This window comes from Electrona antarctica (assembly GCF_951216825.1).
Source record: "Electrona antarctica genome assembly, chromosome: 15".
Taxonomy (NCBI): domain Eukaryota; kingdom Metazoa; phylum Chordata; class Actinopteri; order Myctophiformes; family Myctophidae; genus Electrona; species Electrona antarctica.
This window is the reverse complement of record NC_136796.1, coordinates 32901079-32927685: the sequence shown is the minus strand read 5'-3', so window position 1 is coordinate 32927685 and position 26607 is coordinate 32901079. Positions and strand designations below refer to the sequence as shown.

Below are 26607 nucleotides of genomic sequence, written 5' to 3'. Positions count from 1 at the left end.
CCGAAGCCATGAACTATAGTATGTCGTTTTTTCCAAAATCACCATAGTCCAAAATCACGAAAAACGACATGCTATAGTAAGCCGTCCGAAAAAAATTATAACTTTGGCATGCTACTAGTCCTACATACTTACACCTAGAATCCCCATTCAAACCTATTTAGGTTCATCTTACGGTGGACATGTTTGCCTGAAAAGGAATCTTTGAAATGTTTCATAGTTTTAGAAATATAGTGCTTTAAATTTGAGAAATTTCTAATGGCAGATAGTGGCACGTCAAAAATTCATTCACCTAGAAACTCCATTCACACTTTTTATAATTCAGCTTTCTGTGGAGACACATGCTGGAACTTTTTACTTTGAAATGTTTTGTAGTTTCTGAGTTATTTAAGTTAAACGCCCAATGCATTCCCAATGGCAATAGCACAAACTTTGGCATGCTACTAGTCCTACATACTTACACCTAGAAACCCCATTCAAACCTATTTAGGTTCATCTTACGGTGGACATGTTTGCCTGAAAAGGAATCTTTGAAATGTTTCATCGTTTTAGAAATATAGTGCTTTTAAATTTGAGACATTTACAATGGGGCTCAATGGTAGATATTGGCACGTCAAAAAAGCACTTTCACCTAGAAACTCCATTCACACGTTTTATAATTCAGCTTTCTGTGGAGACACATGCTGGAACTTTTTACTTTGAAATGTTTTGTAGTTTCTGAGTTATTTAAGTTAAACGCCCAATGCATTCCCAATGGCAATAGCACAAACTTTGGCATGCTACTAGTCCTACATACTTACACCTAGAAACCCCATTCAAACCTATTTAGGTTCATCTTACGGTGGACATGTTTGCCTGAAAAGGAATCTTTGAAATGTTTCATCGTTTTAGAAATATAGTGCTTTTAAATTTGAGAAATTCAGAATGGGGGTCAATGGCAGATTTTGGCAAGTAAAGATTTGAGTGGGGTTTGAACCCACAATCTCCAGCCAGATCATGCAGCCAGTGTGCTAAGTCACTGATCTACTTGCTACCTGCCACAACACAGTCTGCTGTTCCCTTTGAGTACAACATTGATACACAAAAAACATGCAGTAATCCTGGTCTCTAAACTGCCTCCCCCTGGCCAGCCGGGGTGCCTGATGGAGGGGAAAGGAACTGGTTGGAATAACGTGTTCCTTGTGTAAAGGAGCAACTTGGACACTCAGGCATGAAGGAAGCATGAGTTCAAGTCCGTTGCTCTCCCCATGTCCCCCATATATGGGGACTAGGCTGGCGGAGGGTGTGCAGAGCCCAGGATCACATTAGATAATTGACACAGGGTGAAAAATGGGATAAAAAAAAAACTTTAATATATTAGCTCCCCTCACTTCACACAGGTGTGATTTTTATATTATAACAGAGATAGATAGATACAGTAGATGCATCCTCAAAAACAAAACTATAAAAAGGCACACAGACTGTGTTTTATAATTCCCGATTCATAACGCCTGTCAAATCTGTTCAACAAGGGCATCTGTAGCAGTGATCATTAGACTTGGCCCAGGCACTATACATTGATACCTGGACCATGCATGACACAACATAGTATCGATTCACCTCAACAGCTAGCCCCAATACTGAGCTAAAGTGTGATGTGGATGAAATGTGACAGGTAGATAATGATATCCTGCTCTGATATTGCTGAGACATTTCTTGATCCCACGAGGGAAATTCAGTTGTCATAGCAGCATAGCAGCATGAAACGGTGAACAGGCACATTGGTGGCGCAGGGATGAAGTGCAGTACGTGCCCACCGCTGCAGAGTCTATAGCGTTCGAGTCCACTGTGGCACATCTTAGTTCTAATTGTCGTCTCTATCCCCCGTTACTGCAATGAATGTCACTGAAACAAATTCCAATCAACTCTGTTGACATCGCAATAAAGTATTGAATCTTGAATCTGGTTGGGGCATAGCGTCTATAATATGAACACCCTTTGTCAAGTCCCGCCTGTGCCCCTCTTCTTCTTGGTTCGACAAAAATCCTCTCTCCCCTATCCACTATACCAGTTGTTTCATATTGATGAAATGATTACTATATTTACCCAGGGTATCTGGGCTAAGCTCAAGAACTTGTTTCCAGCCAGGCCCTGCTCATAGAACATTTCATCATAGTGGTTCAATGCCTTGTTCAAGGGCACTTCAGCGGTGGTAATTTTAACGTGTCGGACCGCTGATTCGAACTGGCGACCTTCCGGTATCAAGACCGCTCCGCAATCCGTTCGGCCGCCGCTGCCACATATTAAACGTTGTGTCAGTAAAAAAAATAACATCTCAGGTTCAGCATTAGTGACAGCAACATAAACAACCTACCGTATAAGGCGTATATTAAAATATAATTTGTTTTCAACAGTTCAAGTTGTTGTGGTGTATTGTCCAACTCAAGCTGCATATTTACTGTAGATTCCCAGAACCAGCTAGGGAGGAACAACAAGGCAGAAAAAGCTTGCTGGTTAGTCAGTCAGGGACCAATCCGAAGGCTGACAATGGGTCAACGGGCCTGTGTTCTCCTATGGGCTGGGGTGCATGGTGCCTGTCAGCGGTGAAGGCACTACACGTCCTTCCGATGGGGGCCCCATTTCATGTATTCCACATACACAACCATAGATCAAGATCGGTCCTATCCCCGCCTGGTTAGCAGACTGATCAAGGTGGCCTTTCGAATGTACGATGTATGCGGAGAGAAATCTGAAAAATCAAATGAATATTCTCTGAAATCAGCCATATATACTATATATATATATATATATATATATATATATATGGTGCACATACAACTGAGAATGTTTCTTGGATAGCGACCTCTGGATATGGAGATAGGCTACCTTGCCTGTAGCCCGCCATCTGTCTGGGCACACCTGATCTTCCATGCGTGGCCAAAATAAACTGTCTGCCGGCGTCTCTTCCGGGTTTTTAGACAGCTGGTGGATGGAAATGGAGCTCTTCCGGGAATCTGGCCGACACAGCAATCTGCCGCTTGGGGTGGAGCTTCATTTCCATCCACCAGCTGTCTAAAAACCCAGAAGAGACGCCGGCAGACAGCTTCTTTTGTCCGCGCATGGAATCTTAGGTGTGCTTACACTGCATGTGTGACAACACCCTGATGACTAGCCTATAGCAAATGTCTCCAGCTTGCTTTGTACTTGTTTTTAAAGATGGAGTGCCACAATTTTTGTATTTTTCCAGTTTTTCATGTGTCTATGAGGTGACCTGGAGGCTGAACCCTTGACAGTCAAACGTGCCAATGAAAAAAACAGTAATATAGTGACATCACATTATCAGCCCCTTCCCTAACCCCTAACTACAGCTGTGGGTGCGGCTTATATTCAGGTGGATCACCACCCATCAGGCAAACCAGGCATACTTAATGAACTGGTGGGGGTGCCCACATAAAAACGACATTTTAACAAATAGGCTACTGTATACTTTTTTGAAAAACGTCTTCCTCCTTATATAACAATAAGACCTGATGATCATGGCACTCCATCTTTAAGGCATTTCACATTTCCAAAACATTCTTATGTGATCACACAACATCACGAATGAGATGATCAAAATGTTACCCAAATGTGACAAATCCGAGATCACTGCGGTGGCTTATACAAAATCCAATCAGCACTCGCTTATATTAAATTACACATCATTAGCCGCATGGTGACATTTTTGCATTATTGGGATCTGGCAGCTTGCACCTCTCGCCTACAGCAATTTAATAAACTTCTCTCATTATATCCCCCCAGACAGACATAGATGGATGGGGGTCATGACAGTTTTTGTATGTGGAAGGAGGAAAAATAAGGGAACATATAAGCCGTACTTCTCCGTACATGTAGGAAATTAACCCATTTAGGACTGAGACCATGCAGATTCTACAAAATGTTTTCTAAATCATGACTATTTCATGTCAAGGACCCAAAGAAATTAATGTAATTGGCCACCGACCAGAAAATATGTTGTTGCAGGCGACCTGCCAGAAGCAAAGATATGAGTTAAAAACTCTGAAAGAATATATATACTGTATATATAAAAAGATTTGCGCCACATTTTAAAAAATAGCAGATCGCTACGTGGAGTTTGTACTGTAAATCGAATTTTGAAGTTGGTGGGGCGAAAGGGTTCTCGAATCTCGAGTTACGTGGATTACAGGCATACCTGCATTATGTACAGAGATTCGGTGCATTCATTGAAAGATGTGGCTCCCTCTAGTGTTCTTTGTGTGCCATAGCCCAGTTCAGAATGCATAGCCCAGTGGTTCCCAAACTTTTTCATGTCAAGGACCCCCAAATTGACACTTATCATGCCACGGACCCCCATTAGAAAAGATATGCCAGGGACCCCCATAAGAGAAGATTTTTACAGCTCTAGCAGTGATCCTCAACTAGTTTAATTTCAAGGACCGCCAGTTTGAACTTTGACGTGCATTAGGCTACCGACCCCCATTTAATGGCATTTCTATCTCTGGGACCCCCAATTTATATTGTAAAATCTATGTTAATTTAACTCTGAGAGTGTACAAATTGAACCAAATGGACCCCAAATTTAACATTATTGTACAGCATAAGAGTCCATTTGGTTCCTAATTATCATTTAGCTGGGGACCCCCTGTAACTGCCTCAAGGACCCCTGGGGGTCACATTGGGAACCACGGGCATAGCCCATAGAGTTATAAATAAATCCCCCTCCCATCCACTTGCATTGAGCTGCTCACCCTGCAGCGTATGAGGCGTTTTCACCCCTTCTTCCGGGTTGGAAAAGTGGTGAAGGCTCCGCCTGTTTGGGCCCCATCTACGTCATAGAATGAACCCTTCACTAAATCCCACCCCAAAAAGCGATTGTCCAATGCCAATCCAAATAGTTTAGCAACGGTTGCAATGCAGGTCAAGCTTTCTTCACTGCTAACGTGCCTATTGGACAAGGATGGGTTGGGGAGGGACTTAGTGAAGGGCTAATTGTATTCAATTCAACGGAGCTCTCATGAAGACGCCGGGCCGAAAGCACGAACGAGCACCGCAAGTATGATGAGAAGTTATGCACACGATAACCGACTAACACCACAATAAGAGGAAAAGCGATTTTAAAACACATAAGATCATTTAATAAATAAACATGATTACATCATGGAAGTAAAGATGTCTTTGAAGCAACCTTTCTCAAATCCCCAATCCAGTGTACAGAGGACATACATACGTACATACCGGTACATATAGTACATTAACACATACAGTATAACATGGAGATTGTTGAGGCACTGTATCGCTTCGCTTTCACAAACCAAAAGGAAAATGCAGAAGGAAGCATCTGACCTCCGTGTCAATTTAGCTACTCACTTCTTCAACCGCTGTAACCCTGGTGCCCCAATTTTGGGCATGTGGTTATAGGCAACATTTTTCAAAAATATTCAGACATTTACTAAAAATGTTCTAAAAAAAATTAAAACATTTTCAAAATGTTCAGAAATAGCAGATCTACAAGCTCATTCGGGTCACATCGCAATGCGCTGGGGGCTTGTAGATCGGCTATTTTCACTATTTATCTTGTAAATAAGTGGTTAACTCCCTCAGCTCGTCTTCCTTCTATCCATCCCTCTTCCTAAGCTGTGTGGCTACAGTGTATTGATCCCTGCAGCTCAATGGACAAACTATCCACTTCCCTGTCTAATGGCCAATTAGGATACTAAACCGATGCATCTTTAATACTGACAGAAAATCAGTTAAAGGATTTTCCAGAAAGTGACTTGTTCCCTTCAGGAGGGATTTAGCAAGCCTTACAGGAGGAGCATATGGAGAATATGAGGAAAAGGATTGGGGTTGGAGAACTGTATGTTCTTAAAAAACATGTACATAAGAATAATGTATTATTATTCCACTGTGATAGAGTGAGAAAGGCAATGTTCAAGTGTTACTAGTGTACATCTACAAAGCACCATCTATCGTGATGGCATGAATGTGTGAAGGATGTGTTCTTTTGCCTATAAGAAATGCAAAAGTGAGAGTACTACATCTAGCCGGTAGAGTCAGTCTCACAAGATAAGTATTGGCGTTGAGAGGGGAGGGGAGGATACAAGCAACAATAGATAATGTCATAGCCATTGAATGTTACCACACCAGCAGTGCAATATCCCTGATCTGAGGCAATATTCAATGGCTTTTAACACGAGCAGCAGTGGCCAAATATAGTCCCAGAACAACACTACAGAGAGCATAGTGTCAAGGGCCATGCACTGAACAGTGCTATGGTAATAACTGCTACAATTAATCATACGGGCAAGAATGGTATCGGTATAAAGGGTCTCAGGTGACTGTTCAACAGCCGAACCCTTGACGCTTATCGTGGCCTACTTGAGGCTGCTCTGCTTGGGCAGTCTGGAAGCCAGCAGCAGTTCCGACTCCTCTTGGGGCCCGGGACCCTTCATGGCCATGCTAGCGCCGACCATCGCCGGGTAGCTTCTGTTCCTCCTCATCCCGTCGGGACCAAAGGGGGAACCCGACCTCCGCAGCCCACCCAGTGGCGCCAGGAGGGGGCCGGGACTCACGGCCCTGGCGCCGGGTGCGCCCGCCACGCCCAGACGCTTCACCTTGTCCAGCAGGTTGAGGTTGTGGACCGTGACGTCCGTCTGGCTCTCGCAGTCCCTCGCCCTCTGCCGGCCTCTCGTCCCGTCCCCCGTCACCTCTTTTAGGATGGAGCGAGCCGGCTTGGACGCCAGGAAGTTGTCATAGGACGGGCTCTTGAAGTCAAAGCCCAGGGGGGTGTCCGCCGCGCTGCCGCCGCCGCCAGGAGGGTGGGCCGAACCCCCCTGCCCCGTAGGGGAGTTGGGAGGAGTAGAGGGTCGCATGGGGTCAGGATGGGGGGCTCTTTGGGGGACAATGGAGGTGCTAAATAGGAGTCCTCCGCTGCTACCCTGGCCGTGCTCCAGGCCCTGGCTCTGGTGATACATGGCCGCCGATATCCCTCTCTCCTGCAGGAGGCGCACTAAGCCAAGGGAGGTGCTGGTCGTGCGGGTAGCCTCCCTACAGAGGAAAGACACACTTCAGATCAGGGTTGTGACAACCATGACATTTTAGTTGTCCATTCATTGTCATACAAATAATGGCCATTAAAAGGATCCCTGGCTAATAAGACAAATATGCCTTAAAACGTTATACTTATACGTTATATACTAAAAGAAAAATAAAGAAAAAAAGCAGCCCACCAACCTGACCACGTGTTAAGAGGTCACAATGGTGGGCCGCGAATGATTTAAAGATTTTCAAGTGGACCCCCACCCTTTCACTACTGTGCATATGCAGCTATATCTTGCACCTCCCTAAACTTATTTGCCATTTTTTACCATTTAAAAAAAAATATATATATTTCAAATAGCTGATCTACAAGCTCACAACGTGTCGATGTAGACTGATTAGTGGGCTAGTGTTGCACACTGAAAATAGCTGATCCACAAGCTTGTGGGTCGGCCATGTTCTACTATTTTATGTGATGCAGTTTGTAGATTTATTTGTATGGATTGTTTTGGTGCGTGACTGCCGCACAACTATGAGTAAATATCTGTGTTGATTTTGTCGACTAATACTATGATGAAAAATGTTCGTCGACCTACCTTTTTTCACTGATGAAAACTAAATGGAAACTAAATGAAAACTAAAAGTAAGACTAAATATATTGACAATTTCGTCAAAAAACTAGACAAAAATGTTAGGAAAGGACTAGTGGACATAAGATCCAGTATAAGTAAAAGACACAAGTCATTTTACACTTGGTTGCATGCTGAAAATATCAGATCTACAAGCTCACAACGTGTCTCGCTGCGACGCGCTGTGAGCTTGTAGATCAGCTCTTTTCAGCAAGTGTAAAATCAGCCATTACGACGGCATCAAGGCCTGCCAAAATACATTTTAGTCGACTAAATCAACTGTAGATTTAGTCGACTAAAATCTTATGATATTCAGTCGACTAAAACTAGACCAACACTAAAATATTCCAGGTGACTTCCAAGTTTCATTCCAAAGACTGTGACTAAACTAAAATAGAAAACAACACTGGTTAATATCAGGCTGTAGTGTAATGTGTCCAGCGTGCCTGAGGTTGGTGGAGGACTCGGAGGGCCTGAGGCTGAGTCGGCGGGGAGTGCAGGGCGTTACAGCAGGAGTGGTCAACAGAGTGCTGGTCATCACACAGGAAGACGACGTAAGGCCTGGGTTAACACTGCACGGAAGAGGAGGAGACATAGAAAACACGCCTGTTAAGCAAAATGTTCAACTAAACATGATTTTAAACTACACTTTGGGTTGGAGGGGGGGTGTCGCGGTCACACATCATCGTACCAAAATGAATTGGTATGAATTTGGACAAACTTTAGTTAAACATGAAGAGTGACGCATTACTTTACCTGGGTTACATCATGTTCTGATACTTGAATGTTTTGACATGAAATAATAATCCCGTACCATGTAGTGTTTTGTCTCATTCCTTGTTAGGCTTCCACTCACTTAGGCACTCAATTCTCCACTCGATTTGCCACTCTCTGTACGCATGCCCATACCGTCTATAAGATGACATGACAGACAGACTGATGTCATCGTAATGATGTCATAGATGACTGATATCACCTACTAGCCTACATGTACTGTGATGACGAGTAGGCCTACTGCACGGGTCATAAACTGGCCTCCAAGTACACATGCTAACATATCCTACAATATGTACTATGATAACCAGTACTTCATCACACAATGAAGCAGGAAAAGGATTCAGACACGAGTGAAACACATTTTGAAAGTGTGTTTAACAAAGAAGGACAAGAATTTCGGACGAATAAGGACGGAGCACATTCAGTGTCTCTCTAAATGGCTCTAAAGAAGAAGTCTGGATCACCCACCAGCTACCTTGACGAAGTCCCTTTCAAGATCAATGACAAGTACCACTGTCCAGCGAAGGTGGGTCTGCCTGTCGGATTACCAGACAGTGACGCTGTGCTTGCCGCCATGCAGTATGACTTCTCTCTGGAGAGAGAGGTTCTAGCCCGGTACACGGACGGCAGCAGTGGAGAGACGAGACCACGGCCTTCTGCAGAGGACCGCGGCCCCCCGCCCCTGGGGATGGACCCCTTTCTAGCAGGACTCAGCCATGATGCCATTCTCACGCCGCTGCCCGCCTCCAGCCTAGGTCCCAGGAACACGCAACTGCCGCCCGCCGCAGACCTCGACCCCGGTAGCGCGCACCCCGGCCTCAAGCTGTCCGACTTCGAGCGAGAGGAGGACCCGTTCGATAAGCTGGAGCTCAAGACTCTGGACGATAAGGAGGAGCTCCGCAGCATCCTCCAGTCCCATCAGCCTCCTGCTGGGTCTGTGCCCGAAGGCGCCCACATTGGGCTGCCACGTGACAGCCCCCCTCCTCTCAGCACCAGCACTAGCCTCCCAGCCCAACAACGCTTCACCTACAATCCCAACAGTCTCGACGCCTTGCTGGACATGGACAGAGCCCGTACTCCTGTTTCTAGGAGAGGGGGGCTGGAGACGGACGAGCGGTCTTGCAATATTCCCTCTCTGACCTTCCCAAAGCAGTCACATCCCGGAGACCGTGACCCCACCCCGTTGGGGTACGGCCCGCTACCCCTTCATCCCGCCCTTCAGCCAAACCTGCACAACAACACCGTGCCGGCCCTTCCCAAAACCCAGGTAACTGTTGCTCCAGAGCCACCCAGCCACCTTAGGAATGGAGCACAGAAACAGACCAAAGCCGGCCCTCCGTGTGGCCTGACCCCCAGCGAGCGCCAGTGTGTCGAGACCATAGTGGCCATGGGTTATTCGTACGAGAGTGTCCTGCAGGCCATGCGGAGACAAGGGCAGAACGTGGAGCAGATGTTGGACTATCTGGTCGTCCACAGTGGTCTGTGCGAGCGGGGCTTCGAATCCAGCGTGGTCGAGGAGTCCCTGGAGATGTACCAGTGCTCGGAGGAGAAGGCACTGCGGTTCCTCGAACTCATGTCGAGGTTCCGCGAGATGGGCTTCGAGCGAAAGACGATAAAGGAAGTGCTGTTGGTCCACAACAATGATCAGGACAAGGCTCTAGACGACCTTATAGCCCGCGCTGCAGCCAGCTAGTCCAGCCAGCATAGATAGCCCTGCCCCCCTCATGTCCACCCTATCACACTTTGTCCTGCCAGAGGAAGAGAACAGGGATGAAAAACCACACCCCTCTCCGTGATTAAACACGTGAATATCTCTGTACTTCTGGATGATGTCAATGCAACATGTCTGGAAAAAAAGAAGTACCTCCACTAAATCTTTACCCGCTTATGTTTTATACCTTTTGAAATATGTAACTTAAATTTGTATGATAATGGAAGTCAAGGGGGCTGTATGACTCCACATTCCAAGTGTTTGGAGTCATACATATAGATATGTCATAGACGGCTGACGTCACAGGCTCCCCACATGAAGTCCGAGATCCACATTGGAGCCCTGTCGATCCAGAGATCCACATGATTTTTTTTAACTCATAAATGGTAAATGGTGCATTTATATAGCACCTTTATCCAAGGCACTTTACAGAGATTGTGCATTCCATTCACACACACATTCAAACACCGATGCCAGAGGAAACCACGCAATGCACCAACCTGCACATCGGGAGCAATTAGGGGTTCAGAGTATTTCTCAAGGACACTTCGACACTAACTCTGGGGGAACCCATTACTCGTTCCCTGCCGTTAAAGTGTGTTTTTCCAAGGTGTTCACAAAGGCTGTTCGCTAACCTATGGGTTGGTTGTCCTTGGTTTTGGGGGTTCTCAGGAGCCCTCGGGACACCTCAATCACATGACTGGAAAAAGTAATAACTGCTTTGCCAAGCTTGAAGGAGCCAGTGGAAAAACCTCACACAATGCAATCCACACTATGGACTGCGCGCAGTGCTAGCTTGCTCTACACCAGAATCTGTAGCTTTCAAACTGTCCCATATAGATCATGATTTTCCGATTCTAGCACAACCGTGCACGTTATTTTAGGGCATGGTGCTGCAGAATATTCTATGATTTTTAGGTAGGTGAAAAATGCAGGCAGGGAATGAATTAAAACCAGAAAAGCATCTGTGTCATTTTAAATTTTAACCACTATTTTATACTTAATAAAAACATCTGTTTGTATAAAAAATATGACAAAATAGTAGATATACATACAAGCAGATTTATACGCTCATAGCGTTTCACTAGCGCTATGCGCAGTGGATCTGCTATTTTTGAAAAATCGTGAAAATCTTTAACTCAAATCTTTGCTTCTGGTACAAAACATTTTCAGATGCATATACATAGATACAATATACATATCATTTTGGGGGTCCTTGACATGAAAACGTTTGAGAACCACTGAGATAGAAAAGATTTGTAGAATCGCCCTCAGGTTTTAATGTCGACAAGGTTTTAGCAAATGTTATGTCAAACTGATATATTTCAGGACTAATGCCCTTACTCTTTATGTGTTTGTACTATTTTTCACTCTCATCTGCATACGGTAAGCATACTTGTGAGATACTTGTGACAAGTACGTCAGGACAGTGTATGCCCATTGCCCAATGATACGAAATACAGCTGTTTCTAAAGTGCAACCCAGCTGCAATGTACAGTAAACACCATGTTTTATTGTGCACTTATTTCCTATTATACTATGTTACTTTATCCCTTTCTATATCTCTTATGATTCATATCTCCTCATCACGTAAGGTGACCAGTACTATATCATAATCATTATTATCTGTGTATTCAATAAACCTTGGAACATGTCGCGTGATACTGCCTGGCGTCATCCTGTCATTCATATATACCATATACAAAATTCACATAACACAATAATGTCATAAAAAATAAACATATCGTAAAAAAATATATATACTATGTTGTCATTTGTCAATAAACATGAATCTCTAAAAGTGTGGCTGTCATGTGAATCTCTGACCTCATTATGGCCAGCCAGCCTGTGACGCAGCGTGACGTGTTTTGTCCTCGTTGTTGTATAGACTCATTTTGGGTAAAACAACGCGCCCATGCACGCAGAACCGCTGTAAGTATATTACTCGGACATCAGTTATAAACAGTGGCAGACGCGCAGCAGCAGGCTACGTACGCTGCAGTACAGTAGGTGTGCTGCTGCTTACCTGGGTGTGACGCGTGTCTGCTCATCAGTGGGGTGAAGGATCCGACACGTGGTGAACGTGTAGGTGGAGCTGGTGTGGGCCATGCATTTTCCTGGGTAGTACGCAGCTGGAAAGAACACACACATTGTATTACTATACTTGTGAGGACAACAACATTTTAGGGTGGCTATTGGGCGATGCTAGCCGCTCCAATGCGTGGCTTTGTGTGTGTGTGTGCCCCCCCATGACGTCATGTGGCAGCCAAGTCTATGGACTTTTTACAGAACTTTGATGACACTTGATGACTTCATCATCATACATGTTCATCATAATAAAAGGCCCTGCTCATTTCATATACACGAGTGTGATTATTTTCTTTTCTTTTTCTCATCATTAGAGGTTCGGGCCACTATGCAGCTTTATAGCCTCGCATAGCCAGCCTTCATCTGCCGTTGCAATGCATATTGCCCCAGGCAGATTAAATCTGGCCCCTCTCAATTGTGGGATGCACTTCTTTCAGAGTGAACGATAATCCCTTTCCCTTTTCGTTCTCAGTCAGTCAGTCAGTCTCCCCCATCATCTCCTCTGCCTGTTTCTACGGGAAAGCACAGCCCTGCCCTCCAGCTCGTGCAATGAGGAAGGAGGAACACTGAACAGTCTCTCTCATTGCATCGCATTTTCAACTGAACGGACTGGACGGATCTTTCACAGAAATGACCTATTTCATTTCATTAAGCAAAAAGAACTGGTTCATTTGAACCGTTCGTTGATGACCGTCGTGACCGACACAACACTAGGATTGGCAGCTGAACAGCAACAGATTCCTCTCATCCGCCAACCAAACTTTGTAACGTTTATTTGATTAACTTTGTTTAGTTGCCTTCGTACTGTTGTTTTGGTGGTCTCTGTTTTTAAATGGCCTCTGTAGATGAGTTCACAGTCTCTCCCGCCTTAGGGAAATTGGACCGTTGCACTAAAGAAGAGTTGCTATCGATTGCTAAAGTCTTTAAACCTTCTGTTTCAGATGGTGCTAACAAAGCCGAATTAGAGACTTGTGAGTCACAGCGGCTTACTGATAAAGGCATCCTGGAGCCGTTAAATGCCGGGCCTGCAGTTGCTCTGACAGCTCTGATTGGCAGCTGAACAGCAACAGGGACTGAATTCCTCTCATCCTCCAACCAAACTTTGTAACCTTTATTTGATTAACTTTGCTTAGTTGCCTTCGTTAACCCTTTGCCTTTAGTAACCATTGCTCTCGGCTAACCCATTCAGGACGGGAACCCGTTTTAAGGATTATGTTATACTTTAGCTATTGAAAAATAGCAGATCTACAAGACAAGCTTTTAGATCTATTTTCTTTTTTTTATCGTGAAAATGTGGCGCAAATCTTTGAATATATCTACACCTCACTGACAAACACACGCCGCTTATGCTCACCCAGAGCGTCGGTGTTGCTGAGATGCGGGGATGGGGATAGCGACGTTGGTGTTGGTGCTGTGAGGCTAGACTGGAGCTGCTGCACAGGGTTGGGGGTGCTGGTGGTGCAGGCAGAGGAGCTTACAGCTGGAGAAGCAGAAGCAGAGGAGGTTGGCAGGTTCTGGAAGTACTGCTCCCCCGGCTCATCCTCCTCAAAGCCGCCCCATGGGTACACCTGCACACAGAGAGAGTGCGTTACACGTGCAGTGGTGCCACAACATTAAAATATACAAGTAAAGAATTTGACTTGAAAAGTACAAAAGTATTGGCATCAGTATACTTGCAGTACCAAAGTAAAAGTACTAAAATCTTTCCAAATTTGTCAAACAAGCGAAGTATAAAATGGCATGGGGCTTAAGTGGTTATCTATCTAGTATAGATTATAGAGTATATAACATAATATATATAGAAGTATTGAGTATAGAATAAATATGATACTCAAGTGAAGTAAAAGTATCTCAAAATGTTGCACAGTAGACATGCCCAGATGAACTTGAACAGTTAAAACCATTTAAAGTTTTAAACCCTTGACCAGGTTCCCCCTGGGTTCTTAAAATAGCTGGTAAATAGTTGATCTACAAGCTCGCAATGCAATGCGTTGTGAGCTTGTAGATTGTCTTGTAGAATGTAGATGATATCTTGTAGATGTTAGAAATGTTTTGACATTCCTTTTTATCCCTTGTCCCCTTCCCTCAACAGGCCACGTCTTTTTGTCAGGCCACCATTACAAATAAGAATGTGTTCTTAATTAATGACATGCGTGCTTAAATTAATGTTAACCACTTTAAACCTGCATGGAGTCCATATTTTGGGCATGTCATAATAGGCAAAACTTTTCACAGAATTTCACAAATACGTATACAGTAAGTGGCTCGATAAAAATACATATGCATCAAAATACAGTACATACACGCATGCACACACACACGCACGCGCACGCACACATACAGAGACAGGGTATGACCAGACAGGGGCGTCAAGAGAAGAAAAGCACCTAAAACAGGCGTCTCTTTCGGGTTTTTAAACAGCTGGTGGACGTAATAACGCTAGTGGTGGCTTCAATTTGTAGCCTCGGCAAAGCGTTTCCGTTTTTCTTTTGCCCACGCTACAACTGCCCACTAGCGTTATTTCCATCCACCAGCTGTTTAAAAACCTGGAAGAGACATCCTGTTCAGGGCACTTTCTCGACGCCTCTTGACGCTATACCAGTGGTTCCCAAAGTGGGGTCCTTGAGGGAGTTCCAGGGGGTCCCCAGCTAAATGATAGTTTGGAACCAAGTGGGCCTTTATGGGTCTGTTAACTATGAGAGTGTACAAATGGAACCAAATGGTAGGGTACATTTGGTTCCATTTGTATTCTCATAGTTAAATTAACATTGATTTTACAATATAAATGGAGGGTTCCGGAGATAGAAATGCCATTAAATGGGGGTCCGTAGACTAATCCCTGTCAAACTGGGGGTCCTAGAGATTAAACGGGTTGAGAATCACTGCTAGAGCCGTAAAAACCTTCTCTTATGGGGGTCCCTGGTATATATTTTCAAATGGGGGTTCCGCGGGCTAATTAGTGTCAATTTGGGGGTCCTTGACATGAAAAAGTTTGGGAACCACTGTGCTATACTGTCTGGTCATATACCCATAATATACAGAAGACACACCTGCTCCAGCTCTAATTCCAGAGGTCTGTAGCCTTTAGGCACAACTCCTGGCCTGGCGTCTAGGATCACACCCAGGTGTGGCTTGGCTAACTGCTGCCAGTGTTGCAATGTGGCAGAGCCTAGTGAGAAACGACAACCAAAAGAAGCCTACATTTATATTTTGTCAAGCGACAGAGTCGCTCGGTGAAAGTATGCGTCAGTGTCGAGTTACACCATGCACTGTTTGACCACGACTGGGAATAACGTCATGTACTGTTTCTCAAGGTCTGGTCCGGGGGCCCACGCGGGGTCCAAATGGACCCTTATGGGTCTGCAATTCTTCTGAGTCCCCAATCTACATTGTAAAATGATCCGTGTTAATTTAACTCTTGAGCCTGACGGTGTACGCCCTCAAGAGTTACAGACCCGGTTATGGGTTTATTTGGGCCACCTGGGGGTCCCCAGACCCAACATTGAGAACCAGTGATGTAGAAGACAATTACGCAAACATGAATATGATGGGTTTTACTACTTTGACATTTGAGATTGCAGGGAAGGAAGCCATTTAGTTTTAACCCATTTAGAACGATAAAAAAAAAACGCCTTCCAAATCCTGACAGGCGTTTTCTGAATAACTTCTGAATTTAATTCAAAACATTTAAAAAATATATATGTTGCGAGATAGATAGATACTAGATAGATAGATAGATAGATAGATAGATAGATAGATAGATAGATAGATAGATAGATAGATAGATAGATAGATAGATAGATAGATAGATACAGTAAGAATAGGGGATCCTGGTCTAAATGTCATTCCGAGTTAATACTTTGAGTTTCAGTGAAAGCATTTTGCGCCACAAGCCATTTTAACTACAAATTGACATGAAAAAGCTGTCCCCATTCCTGGTAAAAAAAATTCACCAACTAAAATTAAATCAACAAGGCAGAATTTCTTATGAATACTGTACACTAATTCCAAAGTACAGTACAGTATATATAACAATAAAGAGAAGCCTTGAAGAACAAGGGAAGAGGAGACAGACCATGACATTAGTTTATTAATGTGAACCACAATGAAGAAAAAACACAAAAACGTTGGAAACAATAGAAGAATTAGGAAATGAGAAATGGAGGAGAGGTTAGAATGAGAAAGGTTTTGTTTTTATTGTACAGACACAGAAATTAAATAGAGATGAGAATAACAGAAAAAGAATAAAGGATGATATCAAAATATAATGAAGTAAAGGAAGAACAGAGAAAATGGAAACACAAATTAAAACAGAATATGTAGTGATGATGTGTAATGTCTATATGATGGAGAAAATGAACAAATAAAAGTATTTTCAACCAATAGGAAAGCTCTAACTTAACCGCAGTACTGATTTATCACCAGCAGAGGGAAGCACAAGCAAGCAACAATCTTGTTGTGGTTTCGTTAACTCATCAGTTTTCAAGGGTGATATTGGCAAACATTGCTTTCCAACTATTTAACATATAGTTCCTTAATGCGATGGAGAGTCTAAATTGCGATGCAGAGTCTAAGTTGGCCGGTACCATTATATGCTTGACCATGTGCATATCGGTCGCATCTGTGGTTCTGGACAACCGGATCTCCATATATGCCTATGGGCATATTGGGTTAGTTTATGGTTATGTCTATGTCATAGTGACATGACTATATATGGGCGTATCTGGTTTTCTTATGGTTAAGTCTGAGTCATAGTGACATGACTATATATGGGCGTATCTGTTTTTTTTATGGTTAAGTCTGAGTCAGACCTGAGCCACCTATGCTTTCTATGGCATAGGCATCCCGGCAGGATCCGCCGGGAGAAACTAGACATGAGACTAATTAAGTAGAGCGACAGAGAGAGAGAGAGGTTCTAGGCTCAATTCTTCTGACGGGAACATGTCATTAAATAAAATAAAGTAAAATGCTCTCCCTCGCCCCTCGCATCCTTTTGCTGCCCGTCTTGTCTCGAGCCCACCTCCTCCCCCTCTCCCTCTCTATGCCCGCATTGGTCTTCCTCAGCCACCCCCATCCTTCCAAGCTATCCCTCCTCCTCTCCTCCCCCTCGTCCGTCTCCCAGCCCCGCTTGCTCCCTTTCCTCGCCCCCGCCTCCCAGTACCGCCGGTTCCTCCCCGCCTTGCCCTCGCCCGCCTCCGCCGCCTTGCCCTCACCTTCCAGGGGTTTGACAATCTGGAGCTTGTCCGGGAGGTAGGGGCGCGAGGCCCAGAGGTGGATGCTCCCCAGGGACATGATGCTGTCCGAGGGGGTCAGACCACCACCGGGGCCCAAGCCGTCCTGGAGTCCTCCCCCGCCGTGCCCTCCTCGCCTCCGCTCCCTCTCTTCCGCGAAGAAGAGCCGCTCATTCAGGTTGTTCTGCCGCCGAAGAGACAGGCGCCGCAGGGCCAGCCTGAGGTCCTCGGCCCCACTGGCCTTCTTCTCGCGGATGTCCGCGCTGCCGGCAGAAAACAGAAATTGAACAAAAAGGTTTTTTAAAAAAAAGGTTTCCATGAAACGGATTCATAGAAGGTTTGCCTGTAAATGTACATTGTGCTGTCAGAGTTGGTTATCTAGATATGTCGGATAGATCCATAATAGCACCAATATTCAGTGGGTAACCACTAGCCTCGACGACCTTACAGGCGCATGCAAAGGCTAAACTTATGTTATTTAGATAGCATTATGTAGACATACAGTAGCACTCTATAGTGTATACTCATAGCTTTATTGTAGATATTTTCTACTGTTAGACAGAAGCTAGCTTCCTTATGATTCTTGATGATTATTACTTGCGGAAGCAGAGCGCGCAAGTACTGTGGTCGGCTGGATCAAAACTGGTATGCATGGTATGCGTGGTTATAATTTGCTGTTGATGGTGACGTAACTAAGGTACGCTTCAAGGTAGGTATATATATATTATAGAGGGGCTGATCGTAAGTTCGTAGAGGTCGGCAGTACTTGCGTGCTCTTGGCACCTCGACAGAGTGCATTTCCAGTTTTGTATGTATTTGATTGTAAGCAAGAACACATTGTATTACCATGTGTTGTTCTTGCATACTGTAAATCTCTCTGGATTAAGAGCATCTGCTAAATGCCTAAATTGTAACCATGGCGACCTATCAAATACCCATATGGTGTGAAAGTGAATGAAAGAAAGCTTTCGTTACAGCTGTAACGAAGACTTTCTCACAGGCCACCCATGCCCCTCCTCCGAGTCCTCACCTATCCTGATTGGACGCTGTCTCCATCAGAATGCTCTGAGCGCGGTTGTCTAGGGTGGGCGTGGCCTGGCCACTGGAATGGGGCGAGGTCCTGCTGGACAGCGACTGGTTTGAACCGGGGATGTTGCTGTTGGACGGGGTCAGCGAGCGCCGTCGTGCCGTCTGGTTGATGTTCTTGACCGTCTCAAACACGCGCTTGCGGTGAGTCCTGCACACAGCAAAACTACATTGTCAGATATATAATATGTTGTGTAAACACTTTTTTAAAATCTATTCCTACCTTGTTCATAAAGAGTCTACTTGCCAGCCCATTGAGCCCCATTGTGAACCGGACATTATGAGTACCCTAAGGTTTTATGTTAGAAATGTTGAGTATGGGTCCCCAGCATTTCGAAACTGCTGGATGCTATGTTGAGCAATTTTCATAATTAGCATAATATGTGACCATACCATTAACAACCTATATAAGGCAAAAAAAAACCAACAAAAAACAGCATGCTATAAGTAGCATGTGACGTGTCAAACTAGTGGGTTTTAATGATTCTGAATCCATTCCAAGCATTCGTTTTGCACAAAAAAACACTTGTTGGGCTAAAAACGGCCATAGCCGTCATCATCACAAAATGTGATGAGGACAGCGTGAATGTACTACTTACTTCTGCTCTTCACAGTCAGGGTCATCAAGACACATGTCCTTCCTCATGGTTCCCTCGATCTCAGCCGCCAGGGAGTCCTACGGTACAAAATAAAATAATGACAGTGGTGGAAAAAGTACTCAATTATTTTACTTAACCCATTTAGACCTGAGAACAGATTCTACAAAATGTCTTCTAAATCGTGACAGTTTTCTGAAAAACCCTATGTTTCTATCAGTGGTTTTCAAACTATTTCATGTCAAGGACCCCAAAAATGATAAGTAATTGGGCGCCGACCCCATCTGAAAATATGTTGTTCCAGGGCCCCCCCAGAAGCAAAGATTTGAGTTAAAAACGTTCGCTCTCAAAGAATATATATTCAAAGATTTGCGCCACATTTTCACGATTTTTCAAAAAGCAGATCTACAAGCTTGTAGCGTGGCACTCGAAGCCGTGCACTGAGCTTGTAGATCTGCTGTTTTTCAACAGCTAAAGTATAACATAATGCTTAAAAAGGGGTTCCTGTCCTGAATAGCTCGGCTATTTTCAAATGTGGTTACTGTATGTTTTGTAATAATAATACAAATCTAAACTAGTAACTAAAGTTTTCAAATAATTATAGTGGAGTAAAAGTACAATATTTACATCTGAGATGTAGTGGAGTAGAAGTAAAAGTAAAAAATACCTCAAAACTGTACTTAAGTACAGCACTTAACGTAAATGTACTTAGTTACTTTACACCACTGGATAATGAGCCAAGACGTACTGCCTAAAACTCAGAAGATTATCTATTCTACAATGCATCACGATGCATCAGTGAGGTAACATAATCGATTATCGCCGATCGATTGTATTTTATTTAATATGAAGACATGTCTTTCTAAATGAAAGAAGTAGTACAATGTGCATCTTGCTGCTTCTATTAACTGATGAAAATGTTGCCATATTTGTGCAGCAATACAGAAAAGTGAGAAAATAAATGCATCGCGGAATCGAATCGTTAATCGAATCGTGATGCACACCTCTAACAGACGCTCACACACACACACACACACACACACACACACACACACACACACACACACACACACACACACACACACACACACACACACACACACACACACACACACACACACACACACACACACACACACACACACACACACACACACACACACACACACACACACACACACACACACACACACACACACACACACACACCATGGGGTAGAAGCCATGGGGGTGGTAGCGTCGGGGAGTTCCGGCAGGATAGTTCCGGTTCCTCAGGTTCTTCAGCTCTTCCTGGGCCTCATGAAGCATCTCGATGCACTCCATGTACTTGTGCTCCAGCTCCTGAAGCTGAAACACAGCCGACATGATGTGAGCTCATTACAGAGTCAGACACACTATCGTTGAAACACAGTTGACATCATGTGAGCTCATTACAGAGTCAGACACACTATCGTTGAAACACAGTCGACATCATGTGAGCTCATTACAGAGTCAGACACACTATCGTTGAAACACAGTCGACATCATGGGAGACAGACAGAAATTACAGACAATTACAATTTAGACATTTAGCGACTTACAGTAAGCAATGCATCAAATGCATAGAGACAGTTACTGCCTCAGTAATCTAGGATCATCGGTAAGATGGAGAACCGCAAGGTTCCCAGCTTGATCCCGGGTTCCCCCAGAGTTATTGTCGAAGTGTCCTTGAGCAAGACTCTGAACCCCTAATTGCTCCCGATGTGCAGGTTGGTGCCTTGCATGGTTTCCTCCGCCATCGGTGTATGAATGTGTGTGTGAATGGGTGAATGTAATGCACAATCTATGTAAAGTGCTTTGGATAAAAAAATGCACCATTTAGCATTTACCATTTAACCTAGCATGTGTGATAAAGTGTGATAAAATGCGGTAAGCGCATGTCAACATATCCTGCAGTGGCAATATCCTGTCAGCTGTTTACACCACTAGCATGCATTCATGAATGAATGAATGAATGAATGAATGAATGAATGAATTTCGGTCATACGATATGAAATACAATAATATAGCTGCAAGCAGCGATAAAGCGGGACCAAGATAGAAGAAGAACAATGCGCGATAAGAACAACACGCACAAATGAGACAGACGAGCCGAGTTGTCGCTACCGGGATTTGAACTCGCAACCTTGTGGACCGAAGGCGGGAGCTCTACTGACTGAGCTACACAGAGACAATCAGTGACTACATTGTAAACAGTAAAACCATTCAGTGATTTGCTAACAAGAAGGTGTGTCCTCATTTTGGGCATGTCTTTATCCATTACTACAGTGTGTTTTCACGCACAGTTAAAGTGTGTGTGTGTGTGCGTGCGTGCGTGCGTGCCTGCCTGCCTGCCTGCCTGCCTGCCTGCCTGCCTGCGTGCGTGCGTGCGTGCGTGCGTGCGTGCGCGCGTACAAACTTCTCTTTGTGTGTGTGTGTGTGTGTGTGTGTGTGTGTGTGCGTGCCTGCCTGCCTGCCTGCGTGCGTGTGTGCGTGCGTGCGTACAAACTTCTCTTTGTGTGTGTGTGTGTGTGTGTGTGCGCGTGCGTGCGTGCGTGCGTGCGTGCGTGCGCGCGTACAAACTTCTCTTTGTGTGTGTGTGCGTGCGTGCGTGCGTGCGTGTCTGCCTGCCTGCCTGCCTGCCTGCCTGCCTGCCTGCGTGCGTGCGTGCGTGGCTGCATGGGTGTGTGTGTGTTAGGCAGACAATCGTTCATAACCATGGATTTGGATTGAAGATCATCTCTTTAGTTTTTGTGGTGTTTAACATAAGGTGGCTATTATCACACCAGTCTTTAAAGTTATTGATCTCACTGATATAGCCCACAGGGCGTTCAACAATATGTACAAATAAGACTGACAAGCTGAGTTGTCAGTAGCTGGATTTGAACACACAACCTTGCGGTCCAAGGGCAAGAGCTCAACTGACTGAGCTACACGGAGACAATCAGATACTCCATTGTTAACAGGAAAATCATTCAGTGTTAGTTCAGCATAAGTACTCAAACTTTGGTGTGTGTGTGTGTGTGTGTGTGTGCGTGCACGCGCAATTTTCATTGGCTCATAAAAACTTCATTTTTTCACTTAGAAAAAAATGTGCTACGATTATTTGTCCGTATAGGTCCAAAGTTCACGTGTAGAAGTTTTCGTGCATTTTGAGCAAAGATTCTGGGAGGAGTTACATTTGAACTGTTTTTCATATAATTCAAAATGGCGGGTGATCTAAAGGTCAGAGGTCAAAAGTCAGAACACGAAAGTTGTTCAGCACGAGGAGACGCATATGGGTATCAAAGTGTCATTGCCAACGGTCAAACGGTTCATGAGCTATGCACGTTCAAAGTTAGCATTTTCAATTGAGCGCTATAGCGCCACCATTTGGTCAATCGTCTTGGGCTTCGCATATTCACCGTTTGGCATGGCCCTCTATCAGATTACCGCGTTTCGCGAAAACCGACTGCACCATTCAGTCAGAACAGCTATTTTTGGCGGAAGGAGAAGAAGAAGGAGAAGAAGAAGAAAAATAAACACAATAACAAAGAGTGACCAAAGTCACTGCGTGACTTCTTGGTCCCTAATTACAAATTGTGTGGATGTGAACAGACCCTGCCTCCTATCTCAAACAAGCTTTACTTAGTCCATTTCACACAGACAAAAGTGAGTGAGTGAAAGTGTGTGTTAGATGAGGGATCGGGTGCTGGCGTTACCTCGAAAGTGAGCTGTCTCTGGGCATCTTTAGCTGCCACCAGGTGCTGAGTGAGCTCCTCATTCTCCACAGCACACTGGACACACACGCACACGCACACACGCATGCACACGCGCACACACACACACACACACACACAGGTTATGCAAAAAATATCTCGACTCGTCTCATTTCATCGTCTAGTCTCATTTGATCTTGTCTTGCCGTGTCCTCATTCCAGCTTGTGTCGTCTCGTCTTGCATAATTTGGCTTCATCGTGTCTCGTCTCGTCTTTTGTTGGTTGGGTGTGTGTGTGTGTGTGTGTGTGTGTGTGTGTGTGTGTGTGTGTGTGTGTGTGTATATGTGTGTTACTTACAGACTTGGCTTTCTTCTGCAGGTCTACTATCTGAGAGAGGAGGTGTGTGATATCCTCCTGCTGCCGGGCGGCGTCCTCGGTCTTACGAGCCAGTTCCTCTGCTATGGTGGAGATATGGAGACTGGACAACCCTAGAACAGATAGGGTTAGGGTTAGTTACGAGCCAGTTCCTCTGCTATGGTGGAGATCTGGAGACTGGACAACCCTAGAACAGATAGGGCGAGACAAGCCTTTTTTGTGATTTGAAGGGTTCTGGGGCACGTGTGTCATGTTTTGCCGGTAAAGATGGGGTGCCATGGATTTGTAGCCTACTTTTCCTGTTTTGCATGTGTCTATGGACGCCCAGTTGTGGTTATAAAATGCGCGATAAAGAGAGCGAGGAGGAGAGAGATGACAACTTACTGAGTTCCTTCACACAGTCATTGACAAGCTGCTGTTCCTTCTCCTCGTAGGATTCCGTCTCTGACTTCAGATGGCTGGCCTGCATGCACACACACACACATGCATTACACCACATGTATCCTTCCCTCTGTGTGTGTGTGTGTGTGTGTGTGTGTGTGTGTGTGTGTGTGTGTGTGTGTGTGTGTGTGTGTGTGTGTGTGTGTGTGTGTGTGTGTGTGTGTGTGTGTGTGTGTGTGTGTGTGTGTATGTGTGTGTGTGTGTGTGTGTGTTGGTAGACAGTAGACACCTCTGACCGGAGAGACAGGTTCTCCTCTTGCAGCTCTTGTAGTTTTCTCTGCATTGTGTCGTTCCCAAAGCTCCCTGAGGCGGTGCCCAGTTTAGTCTTCCTACCGGTCCTGACGGACAGAAGACACACGACAGACAGACAGTCAGACAGACAGACAGACAGACAGACAGACAGACAGACAGACAGACAGACAGACAGACAGACAGACAGACAGACAGACAGACAGACAGACAGACAGACAGACAGATCAGTTCAACTGAAAGGTGTGTTATACTGTACATTAGTGGTTGTCAACCAGTGGTCTGGGAACCACCAGTGGTCCTTGAGGGGGTTCCAGGTGGTCCCCAGCTAAATGATGGAGAGTTGGTAACCAAATGGACCCTTATTGGTCTTTAACTTGTGAGAAGGTAAAATGAAACCAAATGGACCCTCTTAGATCTTTAACTGTGTAAAATGAAACCACATTTTACGGGTCCATTTGGTTTCATTTTACATTCTCAAGAGTTAAATAAACATCTGCATTACTTCATTTATAGGAAGGCTACACAATTAGAGAATGTACTGTAGAAATGTTTATATTTTGATCAACGTTTGCCTGTTATCTCTCCGATGGTACCAACAACAATACAGCATGGATTAGAAATGTGTAGATATTCTTTAGTCTTGGGTGTGCAAGGCTAAAGTCTATCATCAAATGGTGGTCCGTGGCTCAAATAAATAATAACAAATAATGGGCCTCGATATGAAAAGGGTTGAAAACCACTGCTGTACATGGTGGCGCTATACAAGGAGAGTAAGTTGCGGAGAGGAAGAGTCTCACGTTGGTGAGCTGCTGGAGTCATCGTCGCTCTCCTCGGCAGCGGTGGTGTAGAACTGAAGCAGCTCATCCTTCAGGTTCAGTTCATGGTGCAGCTGGGCCACCTGACAAACACATCAATTAGTATATCAGGTTCAGCTCATGGTGCAGCTGGGCCACCTGACAAACACATCAATTAGTATATCAGGTTCAGCTCATGGTGCAGCTGGGCCACCTGACAAACACATCAATTAGTATATCAGGTTCAGCTCATGGTGCAGCTGGGCCACCTGACAAACACATCAATTAGTATATCAGGTTCAGCTCATGGTGCAGCTGGGCCACCTGACAAACACATCAATTAGTATATCAGGTTCAGCTCATGGTGCAGCTGGGCCACCTGACAAACACATCAATTAGTATATCAGGTTCAGCTCATGGTGCAGCTGGGCCACCTGACAAACACATCAAATAGTATATCTCTGCTGCCTGTCGGGAAGAAACCACCTAACAACAACATTTTCAGGAAATGAAAAATATACCGTACATTTTTCTGGAAATGAAGAAAACCTTATATATTTTTTAAAAACAAAGCAATACTGCCTCATCAAAGTTGTTGTTGTGACTTTATATAGTAAATTACTTGCATGAGAGCTGGTGGATTTAGCTGTTTTGTCCGAAGTGATTTTTACTTACTTTCCATTGGTTCAAGTAACTAAGCACATGTACTGTACTGTACTTAATTAAATTCTACTGTATTATTATTTTTTTACTTTCTGGAGTATTTCCAATTTTCAATACTTTTACTACTCCATTACATCTCAGAGGCAAATATTGTACTTTTTACTCCACTACAATTAATTGAAAACTACTAATGATTTTGTGGATTTTGATTATTATTACAAAACACACTAACTACTTCAGCGGCAGCCATATATATATTTTGGCCATTTGAAAATAGCAGATCTACAAGCTCACAATGTGTCGCATTGCAGATTGTAGATCGTCTATTTTCAAAATATTTTGACATTCTGCACAATGAGTACTTTTACTCAAGTACATTTTGAACACAGGACTTTAACTTGTAACAGTGTTTTTACATTGTGGTATTGTCACCTTTACGTAAAAAAACCCCTTCTTCCACCACTATGCTTACTGCTGCGTGCGTTTTTGCGTGCGTGCGTGCGTGTATGTGCGTGCATGCGTGTGTACCTCCTCCGTGATGTGGCCCATTTGCTCCTCCAGATAATCATTTTGCTCAGACAGAATTCTGTTCTTCTTAAGTAGCGACTGGCCAATCCTGGCAGCCAACTCCAAATCTCTCTCTTTCTATGGGTCAGAGAGGAGAGGAGAGGAGAGGAGAGGAGAGGAGAGGAGAGGAGAGGAGAGCTGTGTTAGTAGTTATTTTTTATCCCAAGATTTTGTATTTATTTAAATACTTTTACGCGGCGGACAAAGACAACTCTTGTCGTGACAAATCATGACAACAAACAAAAAATTTCGGGCTGAACAAATAATCAGAAAGAAGAAGAAAACGGCAGGTTACAACACTTTTTTTGTTGTTTTTCTTCTTTGTAATTATTTGTTTGATCCAAAATATTGTGTTTGTTGTCATGATTTGTCACGACAAGAGTTGGCTTTGTACGACGCTTATAAGGTCTTTAAATAAATACGTTTTGAAATGTCTATGGGAAAAATGCATTGGGAACTATTTCCTGGGCCTGGCGTCGTCATGAAAGGGGGCGGGACTGCGACGCTCTATAGAGACCAGGATTACTGCATACTTTTTTGTGAGGGTACCTACCCTAGGGCTAGGAACAGATGGAAGGAAAAGACATGGTCACGTGACTGGATGCCGCAATTACGCTCATCTGTGGCAAATCTCACACTGGAAGTT

At 44.3% G+C, this 26607-nt stretch overlaps 2 protein-coding genes across 2 annotated transcripts in view; one reads left to right on the top strand and one right to left on the bottom strand.

Annotated features, from left to right (window-relative positions):
• Nucleotides 1-5115: 5115 nt before the first annotated feature.
• The window catches only part of trak1b (trafficking protein, kinesin binding 1b), a 28255-nt gene continuing 6763 nt past the window's right edge, over nt 5116-26607 (bottom strand). The window contains exons 4-18 of the mRNA XM_079522159.1: nt 25923-26039; nt 24735-24835; nt 23915-24023; nt 23629-23707; nt 23227-23357; nt 22873-22947; nt 20363-20500; nt 19157-19233; nt 18502-18708; nt 17454-17734; nt 15291-15409; nt 13595-13808; nt 12179-12284; nt 8111-8236; nt 5116-7044 (exon numbers count right to left, since the gene is read on the bottom strand). Of these exons, the coding sequence (XP_079378285.1) occupies nt 6372-7044; nt 8111-8236; nt 12179-12284; nt 13595-13808; nt 15291-15409; nt 17454-17734; nt 18502-18708; nt 19157-19233; nt 20363-20500; nt 22873-22947; nt 23227-23357; nt 23629-23707; nt 23915-24023; nt 24735-24835; nt 25923-26039 (2553 nt within the window). The 3' untranslated portion in view covers nt 5116-6371. The remainder of the gene's footprint in view (nt 7045-8110; nt 8237-12178; nt 12285-13594; nt 13809-15290; nt 15410-17453; nt 17735-18501; nt 18709-19156; nt 19234-20362; nt 20501-22872; nt 22948-23226; nt 23358-23628; nt 23708-23914; nt 24024-24734; nt 24836-25922; nt 26040-26607) is intronic.
• LOC306938635 (ubiquitin-associated protein 1-like) lies at nt 8878-10134 on the top strand (the record flags this gene model as incomplete). Its single annotated transcript, XM_079522897.1, has 1 exon — nt 8878-10134. The coding sequence occupies one exon, from the start codon at nt 8878-8880 to the stop codon at nt 10132-10134; it is 1257 nt and encodes a 418-aa protein (XP_079379023.1).